This window comes from Ursus americanus, chromosome 18 (genome assembly GCF_024610735.1).
Source record: "Ursus americanus isolate L20-20 chromosome 18, mUrsAme1.1.p, whole genome shotgun sequence".
NCBI lineage: Eukaryota > Metazoa > Chordata > Mammalia > Carnivora > Ursidae > Ursus > Ursus americanus.
This window is the reverse complement of record NC_142144.1, coordinates 3557509-3577457: the sequence shown is the minus strand read 5'-3', so window position 1 is coordinate 3577457 and position 19949 is coordinate 3557509. Positions and strand designations below refer to the sequence as shown.

The window sequence follows — 19949 nt, the reverse complement described above, 5'->3', positions numbered from 1 at the left end:
TTATGTATTTTTTTTAAAGACTGTATTTATTTAAGAGAACAAGCAAGAGAGAGCACAGATAGAGGGAGGGGAAGAGGGAGCGGGAGAAGCAGGCTCCCCACTGAGAGGGAGCCTGATGCAGGACTTGATCCCAGGACCCTGAGATCATGACCTGAGCTGAAGGAAGACGCTTAACCGAGTCACCCAGATGCCCCTGTCCTAATAATTTTTTAAACATCAACTGTGTTGTATTTTCTATCTTTGGCTCATGATGAACCAAAATGACGTTGTCTTTTCCCCGCCACCCCAGTCACCGGGTCTCCCCATTCTGGCTGGGCTCCCCTCGCCCTGGGGGAGCATTGGCCTTTGACGTGTCAGGGGCTGAGGGAGAAGGTGGGTCCTCGCTCCATGCTGAGCCTGAGAGGGCTGGACGTCCGATGGGGAGGCTGCATGAGTATCAGCAGGGGCTGGACACTGATACAGGCCTGGGCGACCCGGGCGAGGGCCCCTGGTGTTCTGGCCTGAGGTCGGGGTCTGAGGACCACCAAGTGGCACTATGAGGCTGAAGGAACAGTCGTCCAGGCCAGGAGGAGCAACAGAACTCCATAAATGTTAACCACTCAGATTGGGCTAAAGTCCCCAGTGCAGGGGACACAGGTGGGGCAAAGCCAGATCCAACAGGAACTGAGGAAAAACACGTGTGATGTGGCCCATGCACAGCTGGCAAGGAGCCCTTCACAATGGTTACAAATGCTTAACAGCTCAGTCACGTTACAGTTACTTCCCTCAAAACCTTCTCCCCCCTCTGCTGGTTTGACAAACCCACTCCCATCACTGCATTCATACAGTTTCCTTGGGAACCTTTTGGTTGTGAGCCCATCTGCATCACATCTTTGTAAAGTATGTTCCTTCTACAGTTACTGAGTTCAAGTTTGCTCTGTGGTCCAGGTGGAAATTCCTTCCCTTTGACAAGGGAACAGAATGGATTATCAGTTATGGCTGCGATGTTTACTCTTAGTCCATGGTGTTCCTCCTGTTTGTTTTGCTTTTTATAGCTTTGAAGAACTTTTTCTTTCGTTGGTGTTGTTTGGTGTGTTTTTCAATACTTTGGAATTTCTCTTTGCACTTTCTTAATCTATTTTTACTTCCTTGTGTGTTTGTCTATGCCTCTCAGTGTGCTGCTTCATTTATTTCTGATGCCATATTTTTCTTCCACTCTTTCTCTTAGTTTGTCTGATTGATATATATATTTTTTAAAGCTTTATTTTTTTTAAAGATTTTTATTTATTTGACAGAGAGCACAAGCAGTGGGAGTAGCAGGCAGAGGGAGAGGGAGAGCAGGCTCCCCACAAAGCGGGGAGCCCGATGTGGGGCTCCATCCCAGGACCCTGGGATCATGACCTGAGCCGAAGGCAGATGCTTAACCGATTGAGCCACCCAGGCGCCCCTAATATATATATTTTTAATGATTTTATTTTTAAGTAAACTCTATGCCCGATGTGGGGCTCAAACTCATGACTCTGTGATCAGGAGTCACATTGTCCACCTATCAAACCAGCCAGCTGCCCCTTGTCTGACATTTTTCAATCCTTCTGTTGACTCACTATCTCGAGGCTCCCCAAGGTCATTTTCCTACTTTGGGCTTTCTTTATAAAGGTGATTGGCTTTTGTTTTTTTCTTTATTCCTGAAGAAATATTTGAGAGAATTCATTGGCAAAAAGCGTTCTGGTTAGGTTCTTCGAGTGCACCTGTTACTGGCTCTTTCCTTCTTTGTATCGTGTGGTATTACTATACACATCTCATGCGAATTCCCATTTTGAAACTCACAGAATAAGGCTCCTCCTGGCACAGGTATTTGCACCAGCGTCACTGAAGCAGGATGAAACATAAATTATCATTCAGAGCAACAGGATTTTCCTCATAACCCAGGGCTGGATGTGCAAACTTCAGTTTTTCTATCCCTGAGTCAGAGAGAAAAGGAAGTTGTAGGAATATCCTCAAAGCAACGTTCTCTGTCACCCCAGCCCCCAACAGAGGCGTTCCAGCCAGGGTGGTTTATCGAGTCTTTGTCCCGTGCCATACTCTGCTTCCCAGGACCCAACTCCCACACAGCCTCCGGCTGCCAGACTTCCTTTCACATTCTCGGAGTTAGCACAGGCTATGTATATGCATCGTGGAGAAAGGGACTGATCAATCCCCCCGGAGATCTACAACCAAGGACAGCCCCATCTCACTTCATTTTGCTCCCATTCAACCCCTACTGGCTTCTGCACCGTCACCTATTGTATGGGGGGGACCTCAATGCCTCCTACTTACAACTAAGATAGTCTTGTTTTGTTTCTATTTTCCTAGTTGGCTTTGGTGCTTTCTGAAAGAAGAAATACCAGCTTTATGCTGACGTCTTCAAGTTGGGTGTGCCATAATCTCTTAATCCCTCTTCTGCTTAGATCAACAGAGTTGTCACTTAGAGCTTGTAGCTAGGAGCCCTGATTGACACAGAATTCGTGCCAAGAGTGGTTAGCAGGCAGGCCCTGCTCAGGAGGCATCAGCCTCTTCAAAACATCCCGGCCCCTCCTCCGGACACCGAGTAGGCTGCGTTTCTGCGCCCACTGAAGTTAGGCGCAGCCACGTGAGAACACGTGGCGCCTGCAGACAAAAGCCTTCAGATCCGATGTGTCGTCTGCCTGTCTTAACTGATAAACTTTACCAGTTTACCACAGCAGTCTCAGGTTCTCAGCAAAACTGCAAGGAGCCAGTAGCCTCATCCCCAAGGCCATTTCACCTTCCTGTGTCTAGACCTACAAGCAGATCGGACCCCAAGAATCCAATGGCAAGGTCAAAGTAGGAAGGTTCAGCTCACTAAGTGAGCAGAAACATTTGCTGCTTTATACCGAAAAGATCAGGCAAATACGTGGGAACTGATCCTGGAAGTGCTTGGCCAGGAGGAGGGAGGCAATCTGACCGGCTTGCATCTAGAATCAAGGTTCAACGGGCTAGCTAGGGAACTAGGAAGGATTCAGGGATTTCCTGTTGCCCAGACAAAACCTGGAGTCCACTGAGGTCCACATAAGGTAAGTGAAGCTTCCAGAAATCTCCTGGAATAACAGAAAAGTAAGAAACCCCAGTGGAGAGGCAGGCTTGTTGGAGGAGCCTTACCATGTTACCCGCTCATCTCCCCAACAGATGGTCAGGGGAGGATCAGGAAGACACGCCTTTGCCACAAGCAGAGCTCGGACCGCTTGGCAAAGAGCACGGTGGCTCTTCTCTGAAGCTGGAACGCTGGTATGAGACCATGACCGAGATCCCAGGGGCAATGCAGGGGTCACGACCCAACAGCAGAGAACATGCAGCCAAGTTTTATTTCCACAGGCCATGTATGCAAGGTTCCCGTGACTGTCTGCCAGACCACTGCAGTGAACTGGATGAGGCGACCCACCGGGGTCTGGAGACCACCCCCCTTCTGCCCCCCACCCCCAGGTCTGGCGAACAGAAGCCTCACTTGAGCTGACTGGTCACAGCCCCTCACTGAATTTCTAAAGAAGAGCCAGTGCCAAAAGGAGACTACCGCTGACCTTAAAAGTAAAACCGCCAGGTCCTTTACCAGCAAAATCGGTTCTTTCGGGAATAGCAGAGAGTTGCAATTCAGGACATGCAAGTTATGGCAAAACCACGGGCAAGTCCAACAAAGAAAGGAGTGTTATTTTATGAGGAAGTTAGAAGGGGCCGTCCTGAACCAAAGTCCACTGGAGAAAAGCAGGAGTTCAGGGCGAGGGCGGTTTCTCACCGGCTGAGCTGCTGGGTAGTAGATTTCTCTCAGGAGAAGCAGCGTCCGTCCTTCCCTGTTGGGTCTGTAGTCATGATTCCCTCCTGTGGAGGACACTTGTGCCGGGGTGCCTAATGACAGTTCTTCCTGTAACTGACTCCGGGTGGCATAGTGCACGAGAGCTCCTCTTTCTGGCCTCCTGACTCCATTTTAGTGAGCTTTCCCCTTATTACTTTTCATATTACCACAACCTTTGGGACTGTCAGAACCCCATTTCCTGTGCAGGAGGGGTTCTGGTTAGGGCAATCTTCATCCACTTGCCTCTGCCCGAGGAACGGGGTATCTTTGAAACTGAGGACCACCACCATTTGGTTCTGGAAATGTTTCTGACATTCAGCCCTTGGAAGTTTTCTCCCACAATGCTGTACTCAGCCTCTCGATCCCGCCCTGACATACCTTATCCTCCACGGTGCTGTTCACCCTCAAGTCCACTCTGCCCAGTACGGCCACACCAGCCTTTCCCTTACAGCCTGTTTCTTAACTGGAGCTCAGTCAAGACAGTTATTAACGGCTTTACTGAAATATTATTCACGAGCCATGAAATCCCCCCGTCTCGTGTGTCTGCAGCGGTTCTGCCCGTCTGCAGACGTGCATGCAATCCACCGCCTCCCTGGGCATCTTCCGTCGCCTCGGCAACGCCTAGCTTCTAGCCCTGTCTCCCGCCTCCTTCTGGACTGACATCCTCCAGCCCACCCCATCTCCCCTTCCTCCCAGCACAGCGCATGCTTCCAACCAGCATCTTTTTTTCTTCACTAAAGACTTATTTATTTTAGAGAAACAGCACGAGCAAGAGCAGAGGGAGAGGAAGAGAGAATTTCAAGCAGACTCCACGCTGAGGGTGCAGTCTGATGTGGGGCTCAATCAGAGAACTCTGAGATCAGGACCTAAGTCAAAACAAGAGTCAGGCGTGCGTGACCAACTGAGCCACCCAGGCGTCCCCAGCGGGCATCTTAATCTTACTTTTCATATGCGTGTTTACCTTAAGCTCTAATTTTTGCTCCTCTTACAAATAAACTCAGAATTCCCTCCCAGTCACACCCAATGTTGTCCGATCCGCCCTCTGGCAGTCACCTGAGGCCAATGCCACCTTGGGCTTGGGCTACAGCAGTTCTAACTTTCCTCCCTTCCAGGCGAGTTTTGGACTCACACGGACAGTCCCGAAGGCCAATCTTTCCCAGCTTGCGCGGAGGGGAAGAAGGAGCCAATGAAGTGCCCCCCAGAACTCTCACACCCGCCACACCTCCCTCACCCTGCAAACTTCTGGGGAGCTTCGTGGCCTCCCAAGAGAAGACTGGAACCCAGACCCTGTCAGCCCTTTCCAGGCTCTGAAGGATCGAAGCCTCCATTCTCCACATCTCTCCCTTTCTTTCTCATGTGGGAGCTGAGCCCTCCCACCCAGCCTGTGGGGTGAGCCCACAGAGCCCCGTTTGCCGGGAGCCTAGACCGCACAGACTGAGCTCCCGCCGCTGTCACACGAGGTGGGAGTGCAGCTCCAGGTCAGCGACGAGGTCTGGGCACCCGGGCTGCAGGCCCTCACGCCAGGCCGGCCCGCTCCAGGTCCTGGGGCAGGATCCGGCCCTTCTTGCGGGCCTTGTCCAGGCGCCGCTCGGCCCGGGCCGCCTTCTTCTTGCGCAGGTTCTGCCTCCGCTTGTCCTGCCGCCGCTGCATCTTCTCGACCACGTGGGCCGTGCGTTTCTCCCACCGGCGCTGCCGCTGCGCGCGCCGTTTCTCCTTGCGCTTCAGGGCCTCCTGCAGCAGGTGCTCGCTGTCGCGGATGCGCACGCCCTCGGCCTTGTACAGCAGGTTGGTCCACTGTATCTTGCTCTCGAGCTCCCGGGCCTTGCCCTCGTCCTGGTCCCGCAGCTCCTCCAGCCGCGCCTGCCGCGCCTGCACGCGCTCCAGCAGCTGCCGGTAGTTCCTGCCCGTCAGCGGCGCCAGGTTCCCCTTCAGCTTCTGCCTCTTCTCCTTCCGGCGCTGGGCCTTGCTGGCTGCTGGCTCCTCGGTCACCTCCACCTCACAAGTAGGGGTTGCGACCCAAGTGAATCACAGCTTTACAATGCCTCTCCCGTGGATGCTCACAAGCACCCCCGTGGGCAGGCACCCCACTCTGCAGATGGGCAGCTGCGGGCCAGAGGCCACACAGCCAGCCGGGGTGGAGCCCGGGTCCCCGCACTCCGTGGCTGGGCCCGCCCCTCACCTTATTGAAGAGCAGCCCCGGCTGCACCTCCTCGTGGGGCGGCTCGTGGGGCGGCTCGGCAGCCTCCGCAGCCTTTGCCGCTTTCTCCTTTGCCCTCAATTCCTTTCGCTTCCTCTTTTTCCGGTCCCGCTCCTGCTTTCTCCGCCGTCTCTTCTCCAAAACAGCAGGAGACAGCTCCGTGGTGTGGCCCTGGAGGAGAAAAGCAAAAACTCACATATGAGGTCCTTCCAGTTTGAGGGGCCCCGGTCTGGAATGTGGAATCAGAGTAGGAAGGCAGGTGAGGAGCCTGCTCAGCAGGACAAGATGCCCAGTGACTTCAGCGTTACCCTGTGAAATGACCTATCAACTAGAACACAAGGGACCCCAAAATGACAAGAGGACCCCCAAGTAAGAACCATAGCTTCCATTCCCCAGGCTCATCCCACCAGGGCGCTTTTCAAACACAGTTACCCTATCTTCCTAACAGTCACGCAGGGAACATGTCTTGCATCGTTTCATGGATGAGAAACACGGGCTCATAAAACCAACTAGAACATGGCATCAGGTCAGAATGACTCAGTGTCGTGCTGACCACGGCACCACTCTGCTGGTGACATATCTGACCTCTGGTCTCTTGCCAATGAACTTTTCTTTCTGGAGGCCAACAAGAGAACCCTAGGCCAGACTGACCCAGACCTGCACGCAGGAGGGCTGGGCCCAGAGCTTGGACCACTTCTTAGGAATGAGCCCTGGGCTTGACCCAAGGCAGATGCACGAAGAAGCCGGGGGACTGTCCGCACACAGCAAGAGGCCCAGGGCATGTCCCCAGGAAAGGGCAGGTACTGGCTGAGTGGGAGGACTGCACTGCTAGCAGAAAGAGCCCAGGCCGGTTCAGGTCTGGGGCTCGCTGTGGAGATCACCTCATCTCAGGCCCTTGAGTACCTCATAGAGCTGTTGTGACGCTTCGGGGGACAGAAGTGCTCACTGGTGTGGTGTTCAGCAAAGGCAGCTTCCCAGAGAAAGGAGGCTAAGCCTCTTTCCGAGGGCACAAGGAATCTGCAGCCCAGCACAGACCGTACAAGGCGAGTGACCCTGGGAACGGAGGCTCCCCGTGAGGTCACAAACCACAGCAGACCTCTGGCTGAACAGAGCTGCCAAGGGCCTGGCAGGACCTGCTGCAGCGGTGGGAACAACAGCTGAGGTCCCTCCTGTCAGCCCCACAATGGCTGGCAGAGCTGGTAGCCAACCCCACAAAGAACACCAAGGTACCGCCCCCTCTCGGCAGAGCAGGGCAACCACCGCAGTAAACCACACTTCTCCCTGCACCCCAGCGGCCTCCCCACTCACCTGGCCCCGGGCCTCCCGCATTTTTTCATGTAGTCGCTGCCGCACAACATCCAGGGCAAACAGAGAGTCAGGCTCTGTGACCCGGGTATCTGCAAGGAAGGAGGTGGAGAGCTGAGAAGAAACCCCCTCCCTGACTGTCCTGTCCCTTTTCCCAAGGCCCAGCTTCAAAGCCTGAACCTCCACATGCTGCCTCCCCCCCACACAACCAGGTGGCTACTCGTCCATCTGCAGGGCAGTTCCAGTAAATTCCACTCCACTTCTTCAGGCTGGATCGATCCCTAGGATGCCCTCCAGAACAGAACACCCCTGTGTGGTGTGACAAAACACTTCCTACAGGTCAAGCCAACCCATCTCTCGTTTCTTCCAACTTCTGCAGGCTAGGTTTCCCTACGTCTCTCCACAGGTCAGCTCTCGTGACTCCCCTTCAGACACTTGCGGGCAGTGAGGCTCTGCAGGGCAAGCTGCTCCAGGTCCTCAGGGGGACATGACCTTGCCCCTCACCAGACCCAGTTGCCAAATGGCCTGGAACCACTCTGTACTTCCAGGGATCTCATCCACCACAGAGCCCCTGGGATCTGTGCCCTGAAAGCTCACTCTCTGGAAAGTCTCAAGCTACTCCAGTGTGCCTGGCACCCTTTTCTCTTAGGACCACAGAGAACCACATTTTCACCTGATCTCAGCTGGCCCTGCTCCACATCTCCATCTGCTGGGGATTCCGTGGAGTGGAAGGCCTCTCCCTCCTCAGGTACTGCTGGCTTTCTGGCCCTTGAAGGTGCTGGAGGCTTTTCCCCTACAGCCTGGGTCTTCAGCTCCACAGCCTTCTCCTGCTCCCGGGATTTCTTCTGCACTTTCTTCCTCTTCTTTTTTGGGGGCCCAGCAGCTTCTGAGCCTCGAGTTTTGCTGGCTAAAACACAAAATTAAAAAGGGCTGCAGTCCTAACCTTTGTGACCCATTCAACTGGCAGGAAAAGTCTTGCAAAAGCTTTGATCCCAAAAGGAGGCTCAGAGCGAATCAAGGAGGAGGACCCACCCTTATCTGTAGAGCTCACACCCACAAACCCTAGAAAGCAGATCAGCCACACATCTCAAAACCCTGAAAAACATCCACGCGTGATCCAGCACTCTGCTTATAAGAATCCATTCCAGATATGCACGAAGATACGGCCTCAGAGATACTCAACATAACGTTGTCTGAAGGAAAAACTAAGAAAACCTAGATACCCATCTACAAAGGCAAGTTAAGGCAGTGCTACATGATAAAGTGTTGTGTAGCCATCAAAAATGATGACACAGATTTCATTTTAACGACTCAAATAAGGATCATTTATGCGGATAAAACAAGTACACAAAGTAGAATGTTTTAATGTGTAAAACATACGGGAAAAAAAACCACATAAACCTAAAATAATTGACTACCCCTGTTAAAAAACTCACTTTTTAATTTTGTATACTGAACACGTCTGCTTTGCATAAAAACAAAAGGTCGTTTTTTCTCTAGCTCCCTGCCAGGCCCTGCCACTCTCCCCTCCTCCCGGCCCAGGCAGCACTCCCCTGTCCCAGCTCCCGGCAGACCAGCCTGCTTCACCTGTTTGTTTATCGACCTCCCAGCCACCCCTGCCCCGTAAACCCTCATTGCCAGGAGGCATCCCGGTTTCCCGCTTCTCCCTACACTGACCTAGGGGGTCACCACCTCCAAGCCCCACAGGAGCTGCCCGCCCAGTGAGCCGACTGAGCTGGATCCCCCGGAACCCCTGGGCTGATGCCCACAACACGGAGACAGCGGCAACTTTAAACACCCCTTGTTTGTCTTCATAGAATCTTACAGGCATGTTTCCCACATCTACTACATCTAATCCAGCGGAAGGCTACGCGGTCCAGTGCGGGAGGACCTCCACCCTCGCCACCAAGCCCTGCCAGACCCGACCCCGGGCGGCGCGTTACCGGACTTGCGCTTCTGTGGCTCCGGGCTGGGCTGGCAGCAGATTTTCCTGGCCAGGCCCTGGAGGTAGGCGTCCTTGGCGAGTAGAGAAGCCATGGCCGCAGCCTCCGCGGCCCTCCTCGGGTGGCACACACACGACCGGAACACCACGCCACCCTCCCTGACCTGGCAGCTCCCGCCGCGCCACCCACGCCGGAAACGGCGCGTTGCGCAGGCGCCGCCGGCCGAGCGCCGAGCCGCCAGCGCGCGGTGCTCGATTAGCCAAGCCTGGCCCCGCCGGAAGCGGGGCGCGGAGCGGGGCGCAAAGCATTGTGGGCCCTGGGCGGGTTCCATGGGCCCTGGGCGGTCTCCGTGGTTTCCGGCTTACCCCGCGGACGGGGAGGGAGCTGGTGATCCCGCCTGTGCACCCCACCCCCAGCACTGTGCCGCGTCCCCTGTAGGCGCTCAGTACCTGGGGGCAACAAGACCGACCGGACGTGGTTCAGGCCTCTGGGGACTCGAATCCCAAGCGGAACCTGGCGAGAGCAAGTCCGCTCAGAGAGGACCACGCACTTAGCAGGTGCGGGGCGTGCTCCCAGCTCTGGAGAAAACACGCACCGGTGTCCTGGGCAAGTTTGCGTTTCGGTGGTGACGGGTAAAAAAGTAAGACAAGCGCAGGATGAGTCGGGTAACGGGGAGTGCTCAGGAGAAAGGTCCGGGAGGTGTTGGGAGGGAGGATGCTGGGGCGCTCAGGGAAGACCTACTGGGATCTTGGCTCTGAACAGTGCGATCACAGACGAAGATTTACAACAAGGCTTCTCACTTAAGAACTCACGGGGGTGGGGGCACCTGGGTGGCTCAGTCGATTGAGCGTCTGCCTTCAGCTCAGGTCATGATCCTGGGGTCCTGGGATCCAGCCCCGCCTCGGGCTCCCTCCTCAGCGGGGAGCCTGCTTCTTCCTCTCTCTCTCTCTCTCAAATAAATAAATAAAATATAGAACGAAGGGAAGGGACGGGGAGGGGAGGAAAGGAAGAAGGACTGACTCAAGAGAAGAGTGTTCATTCACCAGCCTGAGGCTGGAAACCACTGCACCAGGTTCCTTAATTCATAGCAGTGACAAGCTTTGACACAACCCAGAGCCCTTTGAGGATTGCCTGAGGTGAGTAGGAAAGGGGGCCTTGCAGTATTCATCAGGGAAAGGGTTGGGGGATTGGGGCTTTATTTATAAATTACAACCCAAAAGCTATTTGAAAAGGCTTCTGATAAGTTACATTTGAAACAGTAAGGTTTTAGCTTTCTACTCCTAACCTCTGCCATGTGGTGCCATTTTGAGGAAGGGATGGCTTCATCTTATTCCCCCACAGATTTTCAGTGCACACAGTCTAATGTCTATACAGCACATTCACTGAGCCATAAACATGTTCTTCCTGGCTCCGTCAGTTTTAACCATCAAAGCAAGATGCACTGAGGGAAGGGATGTGGGGAGGGGGATGAGGGAGCCTCTTTCAGTGGGACTTCGGTCCACACCGCAAGTCTGGGGCTCTCTGTCCTCCATCACCATCTCCAGGGAGGTCTTCGCTGAACAGGGGGTGATGGATGCCAGCAGAGTTGCCACAGGGCAGGGAGAAAAACGTTGAGTTCCGAGTGCAAATCTAGATTTATGGGCCTTATTAATTTTAAGTGACCTTTTCTGTGAGAGTTGTCTGGAGGGTTTAACCAGCTGATCCTACCTCCTCCCTGAAATCCTGCCCTCACATGACTTCAGGAACCCCAGGTGACAGGCCTTCCTCCTATGCACCTGCTCTCTCCTCTCTGGGCCTCATTTCCCTTTTCTGTCAACTCTTACAGCCTAGTGACCCTCCTCAGTGCTTCTGACTTGGTGCTGATGACTCCCCTGAACTCCAGGCCCACATTTGGACATCTGAAACACATCTTCATGGGTACGTACAGACCCCCCCCCCACTGCCTTCCTTCTCTCAGTTAAGGCCACTTCATGCTTCGAGGCACGTAGGTCAGACCTTGAAGCCACCCTGCCTCCTCTCATTCCCCACACCCAGTCCTTGAGCAGATCCTGTCCCCTGTCCCTTAAAAGTATACCGGCGGGGGGAGTGGGGGGGACACACTCAGTAGGTTGGGCGTCTGACTATTGGTGTCGGCTTCCTTTTCCACCCCCACTCTCTGCCTCTCTCTACCCTCCCCCTGCTCATGCACTCTCTCTCTAACATGAACGGATAAATCTTTTAAAATACATAAATAAATAAATAAAAAGTATATCCAGACCTGTACTTGACTCACTCCAGACCACCACCCTAATCCTGTTCTAGATTTTAAAAGACTGTAAGAAATAGTAAGTACATGTAATGCAAAATAAAAATAAGTATAAAAAGATTGAAGAACAACTGGGGAAAATCTAATGTGTCACGATCCTAGATGATATTAGGGAATAATGTTCACTTTGGGCCTGATGCTGGTCTTGGGCCATGGAGAGTGTTGGTTTTGTTAGAGAGGCAAGCTGGCAGGTATTGAGAGGTGAGGAGTCATGAGGCCTGCAGCTGACGTTCATGTGGTTTTTAGGAAGGAGAGCACAAGTAAAGGTGCAAAAGGCGAACCCAGAGAAGCGTCTGTGTGGGTGTTCTTTATGCGACCGTTATACCTTCGCCAGGGGCGTGAACACTCTCAGAATAGAACACTTGGGATACAAAGGTGGTATGACGGAGGACCACCCAGGGTTTAGCAACATAGAGACCACTGGGGACCCTAATACATGTAGCTTGGCCAGGATCATGGAGACAAAACCTGTCGGAAGCAGGCTCAAGGGAGAGTTGCCAATAGCCCATTTCTCCAGTGAGTTCTGCCACCAGGGGCACGGGCTGGAGAGGAAGAGGTGGCGGAGAGCTGCCTCACTTTAGGAGGGGAAAAAACAACTTCATTTTCCGATGGGAACAGTAGCCCGAGCCCAGGAGAGCGTCACACCGATGGTGCAGAGATCCTGCTGCTCGGGTGTTTAGAAATTGAAGACACTGGAAACACCACCATCAGGTTTGGTCCACTCCTTCCAGCCTTTTCCCCACATGGGCTAACATTGGCTGTAATCCCTTTTTCTTCATTAGTGTTAAGTACAAGTTATTTCTGCAATTAAGGTGTTTCGGGAAGAGATCGTCGCCTAGTTTCCCGATGGGAAAACAACTTCCCCAGGCCACCCCAGAAAATGAGAACCAGAGCCAGGGCTCAGCCTCATGCTCCCAACTATGTGGTGCCTCTGCTTGGCTATTGCGGGGGGGGGGGGGGGTCTGGGACCGGGCATAATTCAGCTTGTGTCCCTCCCTGTCTTTGAGAGGACTGTGGGCTGTCACCTGCCCCACATACTGACTGATGTCTCCCTCATGAGGAGACAAGGCTTGCTGGTGACAGGGCACAGGGCTGAAGTCCCAGTTCTTCTGGTGTGACCCCCCTTCTCTAGTGAGCCTGGCACCGAGGCACTGGGCCCAGCATTCCCCGTGGGTTGAGTCCTGATTTCTGCTGTTTCATTTCCCAGCTCAGTGACTGCAAACACAACACTTCAGCCCCTTCTGAGCCCGTGGCCACTCCTCCCAGTAGTGCAGGTGACAGCACTGACTCCAGGTGCAGAGAGGACTAGAGGGGACGAGAATTAAAGGCACCTAGATCGTATATAACGTGCAGTAATGGCAGCGGTTTTTCAATCACCAAATATTAAGGACCTTCTAGGTCCCAGGCAGTTCTAGGCAATGGCAGTGCAGCCATGGCCCCAAACTGACCAAGTCCCTGCCCAAGCCCAAGGCTGTCCAGGCAGAGCCTAGGAGCTGCTCTCCCAACAGCCACTGGGAAACCACGGGTAGTCCCAGAGTGGGCCAGGACTAGCAAAAAAGAGCCAACCAACGCAAAAGGGCAGTGCTGTTTTTATTCAACTGTCTTATTACAAAACTACCAGAATGTATATGGCAGAATTAGAAAGGTCCCGGTCCTGGCTTCCACGAGAGCAGGTAGCATCTCTCTCCCCCCGCCACAGCCCTGCGGGGACAGTCAGCTAGTGCAGGGACCCTCAGGACAAGGCAGCAGGTATGGCTCTGCACAGGAGACCTGGCTTGAGAGGGGGAGTCTGGACTTGACTAATACTGTCCACTCTGAGCACCACCCTGCAGCTTTTAAATAGCAGGACGTCCTCCTGCCCCACTACTGGGACCTCAATAGGACTGTCCAGGAACCTTCTGCCCAGCAGGCCAGGAGAATCGTGAACAGAGGTGACCACTCAGAGGGAGGTGGGCCACCTTGGAAACGGCTGGGGAACTACTTTTCCCCAACACGGGGGTGGGGGGGGGGCAGCTGTCCCTGGGCTAAAGTTCCCAAGGAGACCACTGCAGCTCCCCAAGGGGAAGCAAGGCTGAAAGGACCAAAACCCGGTGGGGACACCAGACTTCCTAAGGACCTAGGGGCACAGGGAGAAGAGCCCTGGGAGGCTCAGGTGTGCTCCGAGGGGCCGGGGCCGCTGGCATGGGAGTGGGCAGGGACTGCAGCCTGCAGGGGGCCAGTGCTGGGCTCCGGGGATGCCAGCACAGGGGCCGAGAGGCCATCAGCAGAGTCTGTGTCGAGGTCCAGCCTCCAGTACGCTTCGCACAGAGGCAGGTCATTAGCTTCGCAAAGACTTGAGCTTTTCCACCACCAGAAACCCAGGGAGAGACAGGAGCAGGCAGAGACGGACGGAAGCCAGGGTGGGGCGCAGGGGGCAGGGGAAGCAAGATAGAAGCAGAGTTAAGAAAACACAGACCACACCCCAAACCTGCCTTTCCCCTCTTCTCTGTGCTGGCCCCTCTCCAGGCAGCCCTGGCTATGGGGGAATGTGGGGCTGCCCTTGCTTCGGGGTCCAGTACAGCATCCTACAGGGGTGGGGCCCTTCCAGGACCAGCCACCAGCAGGCTGTGTGACCTTGGCAGGTCCCTCCCACTGACCAACCAAGTGTGTTTCCCAACTGATCGGCCACACGGCTGAGCCAGCCCGTGCCGCTGCCTCCCATCCTGGCTCCAGCCGCCCTGGAAACCAGCGTCCAGGGCTCGCTATGGTCTCTCCACAGTCACTACACTTTGCGAGGACCCCAACAGCAGAGACCCTGTCTTGTTTTTGGGTTCTCTGCCCGGACTCTGCCTGAATGGGGGACAGAACCAGGGGCTCTGGAGTTACGTGCTGCACCACTGTACCGACTGTGTGGCCAATAGGCCCAGAGGCCCCCTGAACTCAGTCTCCCTGCCTCTAGCACAGGGTCGGCAGCCTTGGCCTGCCTGGACACGGGAAGACCTTGGTGAGGAGCATGGCTCACTAGGGCTGTCGAGGGGTGACTAGAGCCCGGAGGTCCCACACCTGTCTGACCCCAGCCTCCCTCCCTCCCTTGCTCCTGCCTTCAGCGGTTTGGGCACAGAGCAGCATCCCAAGGAGAGCAGAGGGCGAGAGATGGAGAAAGAGTGAGTCATGAGCAGAGAGCGGGCGAGCGTGGACACAGGCATGCAGGGCATGGCAACCTGTGTTGGGGGCTTTCGGGAAGGGGCACACAGCCTGGCAGCCGTGACTCAACTGAGCCTTGGCCTTACACATGTAAGCCTCCCAAGGCACTAGGGACAGCGAGGAACCTCCCTGGTGAACCGGAGACTGACGGGGCAGGACGTGGGAAGCCTGGTACTCGGGCCCCTGGGTCCCCTGCAGTCTTGTCAAAATGACTTTGGGCAGGTCCCTCACCCCCACCCCCCCACCCAGTCTTCCAACGTTGAGAGGCAGGAATAAGTTGTTGTCCTTTGACCACTCAGTCCACAAGCCCAGCCCTTGGGGACAGCAGGAAACAAACACAGGGACATGAAGGAATTCTGCAAAATCCGCGGGGCCATGAACGACGTCCCTTGCATGGTCTGAGACACAGACCCCACCTCCCACTCCAGGGACCCACTCTGGACCGTTCTATGAAGGCCTGGTGTGTATGAGGTACTCGCTGCATGTCTGCTGAGCCGATGGGTATCAGGGACCAGAGGTGGCCCCAGAACCCCTTGGAAAAGTCTAGAACCACTCCAGCTGGACAGTGGCACTGTCCCTTCCCATAGAAGCCAAGATGGCCAGGGACAGAGAGGGCTGGCATTGAGTATGAGGCAGGGAAACCAAGGCCCAGACCACAGACCATGCTGGCTGTGGGCATCTGTGGCCCCAGCATGGCCTCCATGGGGCAGAAAGAAGCAGCTGAAAAAGCCACCACAGGAAGGACATCTTTGTCTGGGAAGGACATGGGGGCACCAACTCCCTCTGAACTGAGACTTGACTTTCTGAGCTAACGGGGACAGAGGCGCAAGGCCTCCAAGTCTCCAGCCTCAGTTTCCCCCATGTAAATTACACCAGGACTCTAATTTCTCAGGACGCCTCATGCTCAGACGACTCAGGTTTCAGGATTCCAAGTGGTGCACACGGGCTGGGGTGACGGGTCCTGCCCACTGCTATATCCCTGGGGCCCCGCATGGGCCTAGCGTGTAGGCAGCGTCTGGTCTGGGAACCAGGCTGAGCTGAACAGGAACTCAGTGGTCCGAGTGCCTCAGGCCCAGCTTTCAAGGCCATCCTCTGCTCGGGTTTCTTCCTCCTTCCCACCCTCCCACCACCGTGGACCCCGACGCACACGCTGACGGTTTGGTGATGCCCCCATAGGACCGCATCCCTAGGCGAGCACTGGCGTTCTGCACACTCTGGTCATGAGCCTGGGCTGTCCAGAGAAGCTGGCCCAGGCCTGGCTGGAACGCTGAAATACGGACTAAAAAGCTAAGAGAAGCACGCAGCCAGACCGAGGCAATGGGCGGCCCCAGCAGGAATGCCGGCTCTGCCCTCCCCTCTGGGGCTTGGCCCACCCAACCCCTGAAGTTCTGTGATTTTCATCCTGCTGCCCAGGGTCTGGCAGTCGGCGTAAATTGTCCATCAATCGCTCTGACTGTGAGCTCTGCTCTGAAACCCGGGCACACGTCTGTGCTGCCAAGACCAGGAAGGGTTTGTAAAAACGGGGCCTTCAGGGCTGCAGGCCGGGCCCGGGCCCCCAGGCGTGCTCTGCGCAGGGTCCAGCCCTATCGGTACCTGGACGAGTAATACTCCTCCTCCAGCTCGTACAGGTCGATGGAGATCTCGTCGCGCAGGGCGATGAGCTTCCTGTCACACTCCTCCTGAAGGGCTCGCAGCTGCTGGTTGCGCTGGTCGATGGCCTCGTTCACCGACGGGAAGTCATTGAGGATGAGGAACTGCTTGAGGTCAGACACCAGTTTCATCAGGGACTCACCGGCTCGGACCTGCAGCCATCAGAACCAGGGCAGGTGTGGGGAGGAAGCCACAGCGGCCCTCGGGCGCCTGACACTGCGTGAGCAGTGGCCTCCATTCCCTCATCTGTCAAGTGGGACTACAGCACTGACCTTGGCGGTGTCGTCGTGGAAGTGAGAGAACTGAAAGGGAGCCACGGGAGGACAGGGTCCGTGGCTCCTACCCTGACTGCAGGGCGTGCTTACAAAGCAGGCGCCACCAGCTGTCCAGTCCCCCCTCACTCTGGCTGCTGCTGCAGGGGTGCCGATCCTCGTGACACAGGTTATACTTCTCAAAGCCTCAAGCCCCACACATCAGACTACCGTTGTGTGTGATGCCTGCTTGCGCCTCCTTGGGGGCCGCAAGCAGGCCAGTTGGGCAGGACTCCTCCGGGGCTCTTCCTATGCGTGGGCACCCGTGGGCACACACCTACGGAAACACTTGGCCAATGTGCTTTTTCTGTGACATCAGAAGGGACTAAACTGCACATCTTGTTTTGTTCGGCAATTTCCTTTTGCTCTCGTAAGGAATCTCTAGGAGCTTTCTCATCAGCAAGGAAGAGCTGACCCCTTTCCTTTTTTTTTTTCCTTTATAAAGATCTCATTTATTTATTTGTCAGAAAGAGGGAGAGAGAAAGCACAAGCAGGGGGAGCGGCAGGCAGAGGGAGAAGCAGGCTCACTGATGAGCAGGGAGCCCCATGCGGGACTTGATCCCAGGACTCTGGGATCATGACCCGAGCCAAAGGCAGATGCTTAACTGACTGAGCCACCCAGGCGTCCTGGTCAAGGCCTATCCAACCACTGCACAGCACTCTCTGTGATGGATGTGGCCGACTGTCTGGCACCCCTCACACAGCTGCCAGACAGCCCTCCTCTTGAGGGGAGTCTCCTGAGAAGTGGTTTGCCCGCCCAACCCCCCACCCCCTCAAAGGTGGGACCACAAGACTCCTACAGCCCGGGCCCCGCCCTCCACCTAGTGACTCACAATGTTGGCAGCTCGAACGTGCATCTCGTAATTGTCCTGCTCGCCCTGAGTGGCCCTCGACACTTGCGTCTCATCCTCGATCTGGAGGACAGACAAAAAAAGCCGAGAATTGGCAGGTGCCCAGCCCACGGGTAACTGGCCCCCTGCAGGACACCCACCCTGTTGCCCCCTGCCTGTGTCCACTTCGCCTTCTCCGCCAGGCACTGCTGACCAGACCTTGGCCGGCATTCAGCCTCACGCGCTCCTGTCCTGTTCTAAGGAGCTCAGGGGCACTTTCATCGGGAAAGTGGATGCCTGTGGACCCTGACTGCTATGCCACCTGCAGGGAGGGCTAGGTCTCTGGGGTGTGGAGCCCTGTCCGGTACAAAATGGGGTAATGAGCTCAGACACTCAGTAAACTGAGCTGCTGAATGCATAAAAGCACAATGTGTTTCTTTTAAGCAACTGTTTACTGACCACTGCCAGGCTGCGGAGCACCATGTAAAGGGCTTAACCTCCGTTATCTTGTGGAATTCTCACTGAAGCCTGGACTGCCATCCTGGGTTTACAGGTGGGCAAAGCTGAGGCAGGGACAGTTCAGAGACTGCACCCAAGGTGTCTCTGAGAGTGAACGGAGGAGCCAGGAGTGCTGCCTGTCCTGTCCAAACTGCAGGCTACTCACGGATCCCGCCCAGCCATGTGGACAGGGCTTCCACAGGGGGCCTTGCCAGGGCATCCTAAAGTGAGGAGCTGGATTCCTGGGTTCAAATCCTGGCTCTGCCAGCTATTAGCAGAATGACCTTGGCAAATTACTGAGTTTTCCGAGCCTTAGTTCCCACCTCTGAAAACGAAGAGGACAACAGTACCTGCCCCACAGAGCTCTTGGGAAGGTTAAATGCGATAGGCCGTGATAGCTCTCACCACACGGAGTGGTACACAGTGAATGCACGCAGAATACAGGCTAGCTTTCTTCATCATGGCTCTAACAAGCCTTCCGAGGTCTACAGCAGTCTCAAGATGCACCCCCACTTGCGGCAGTGCAGCCCAGAAAGCTTGCCCAACCCAATCCAGACAGCCCCTTCTAACCACCTGGAGGGGCCTTCCTCAGCTTTTCTCCCTGACTGCACGCGGGCGCCCCTCAGGCCCCACGGTAACCACTTCACACAGCGAAGTCACCCAGTCAACAGAAGGGCCTTAGGCTGCAGGGGAAACGGAGGCATGGAGAAGTCCGGTCCCCATCCAGACCCACGCCGCTCGTTAAGTGGCGCTGGACGCAGAAGCCTGGCCATCTCACCAGGGCCCGCAACCAGATGGCTTATTTATCGGCTGACCTGTTTGTTACTCCCGAACCCCTGCTGCCCTCCCCCTCCCACCCGCAATATCTTCCCTCTGCGGACAAAGGCCTGGCCTGTGCGTTCACAGCTGGATCCTCACCACCTGGCACGGAGCACCAGGCTCCATAAAAGCAGACCCCACCCCTGCGACACCTGACCGCAGCAGGCCGGCCCCTCAGCTCCCCACTGGCCACAACCTAGACCCCTCCCCTTCCCTTGGTCTCGGAGGGGCAGGAGCCTGCCCTCCCGCCCCCACCTTGGCGGTCTTGATGATCTCGGTGAAGTTGTCCATGATGGACTTGACGTCGTCCTTGAGCCGCTTGTTGTAAGACTGCAGCAGCGTCTCCTTGCTTTGCGGCAGGGCTCTCTGCTGGGCCATGGCCGGGCCACAGGCAGCGCGGCGGCGGCACCTGGGAGACAGAGTCCGGAGTGAGCGGAACCAACCCCAGCCGCCCAACCTCCGTGACCCCAGCTCAGCAGAACCGCGATCTCGGGAAAGCCCCCTCCCGTCAAACAGACTCGTGCAACGGTCGGCACACAAGCGCACCGCGGGCTCTCGGCTCCGACCCGGCAGCGCCCGGCCCGCGCGCGTTGGCGGGAGGCCTGCGGGCCCCCACCCCCCGCCCCTCCGCCCCTCCGCCAAAGCCTCCCTTCGATTCTACCCTCGCCGCACAACCCCGGCTCCAGGCCGCGCCACCAGAAGGCCGCCGCGCCCACGGCCTGTACTTTCTCGTCGGGGGGGGCGCTCGGCCGGGACCACCCTCCCTCCCCAAGCCGGGCGCCTCACGCCTGCGCGCTCCGTGCAGACTGGCCCAGGGCCTGCGCGCCGCCGAACGACCAAACTCGCGGCCTGGGAGCCACTTTGTAGTGGGGGGGGTGTAGGGGGGAATCACACCTGAGAAAAGACGGCGACCCCGCCCCGACGCCCCAACGCCCCCACCTGGTCCGCAGAGCCCGGGTCGGCCAAGCTGGGTGCCGGGGTGGGGCCGGGTGCAGACGATCGCACGCCCCTCCCCGGAAGTCCTGGCTCCCCGCCGCCGGCTTCGACTCGCCGCGGCGGCCGCGCTAAGGCACCGCCCCCGACCGGAG

The 19949-nt window shown here is 56.2% G+C and overlaps 2 protein-coding genes across 3 annotated transcripts; both read right to left on the bottom strand.

The window, feature by feature from the left end:
- Positions 1 to 1970: 1970 nt before the first annotated feature.
- Positions 1971 to 9468, bottom strand: SURF6 (surfeit 6). Its single transcript, XM_045771172.2, has 5 exons — positions 9266 to 9468; positions 7996 to 8229; positions 7326 to 7414; positions 6000 to 6188; positions 1971 to 5815 (listed from the first exon to the last, which is right to left on the bottom strand). Exons 1-5 carry the CDS (start codon positions 9357 to 9359, stop codon positions 5336 to 5338), a joined length of 1086 nt encoding a protein of 361 aa, XP_045627128.1. The 5' UTR covers positions 9360 to 9468; the 3' UTR covers positions 1971 to 5335.
- A 3675-nt stretch (positions 9469 to 13143) lies between these two features.
- Positions 13144 to 19944, bottom strand: MED22 (mediator complex subunit 22). 2 transcript variants are annotated; one of them, XM_045770978.2, is made up of 5 exons: positions 19801 to 19944; positions 19117 to 19270; positions 17548 to 17628; positions 16347 to 16555; positions 13144 to 13908 (listed from the first exon to the last, which is right to left on the bottom strand). In XM_045770978.2, the coding sequence occupies exons 2-5, from the start codon at positions 19237 to 19239 to the stop codon at positions 13719 to 13721; spliced, it is 603 nt and encodes a 200-aa protein (XP_045626934.1). In that variant the 5' UTR covers positions 19240 to 19270; positions 19801 to 19944; the 3' UTR covers positions 13144 to 13718. The 2 variants fall into 2 exon arrangements, with proteins under 2 accessions (XP_045626934.1, XP_045626935.1); XM_045770979.2 differs by having other exon boundaries at positions 19756 to 19874.
- Positions 19945 to 19949: the final 5 nt, after the last annotated feature.

Bases quoted from the DNA above. Each gene is read 5' to 3' on its own strand.
- SURF6 (XM_045771172.2), bottom strand. From the start codon at position 9,359: ATGGCTTCTCTACTCGCCAAGGACGCCTACCTCCAGGGCCTGGCCAGG. The intron at 6,189-7,325 runs GTGAGTGGGGAG...TTTCTCCTCCAG, and splicing joins TGCGGGAGGCCCGGGGCCAG to GGCCACACCACGGAGCTGTC. The intron at 5,816-5,999 runs GTGAGGGGCGGG...CCTACTTGTGAG, and splicing joins CGGGGCTGCTCTTCAATAAG to GTGGAGGTGACCGAGGAGCC.
- MED22 (XM_045770978.2), bottom strand. From the start codon at position 19,239: ATGGCCCAGCAGAGAGCCCTGCCGCAAAGCAAGGAGACGCTGCTGCAG. The intron at 17,629-19,116 runs GTGGGGGCGGGA...TCTGTCCTCCAG, and splicing joins AGATCATCAAGACCGCCAAG to ATCGAGGATGAGACGCAAGT. The intron at 16,556-17,547 runs GTGAGTCACTAG...TGATGGCTGCAG, and splicing joins ACGTTCGAGCTGCCAACATT to GTCCGAGCCGGTGAGTCCCT.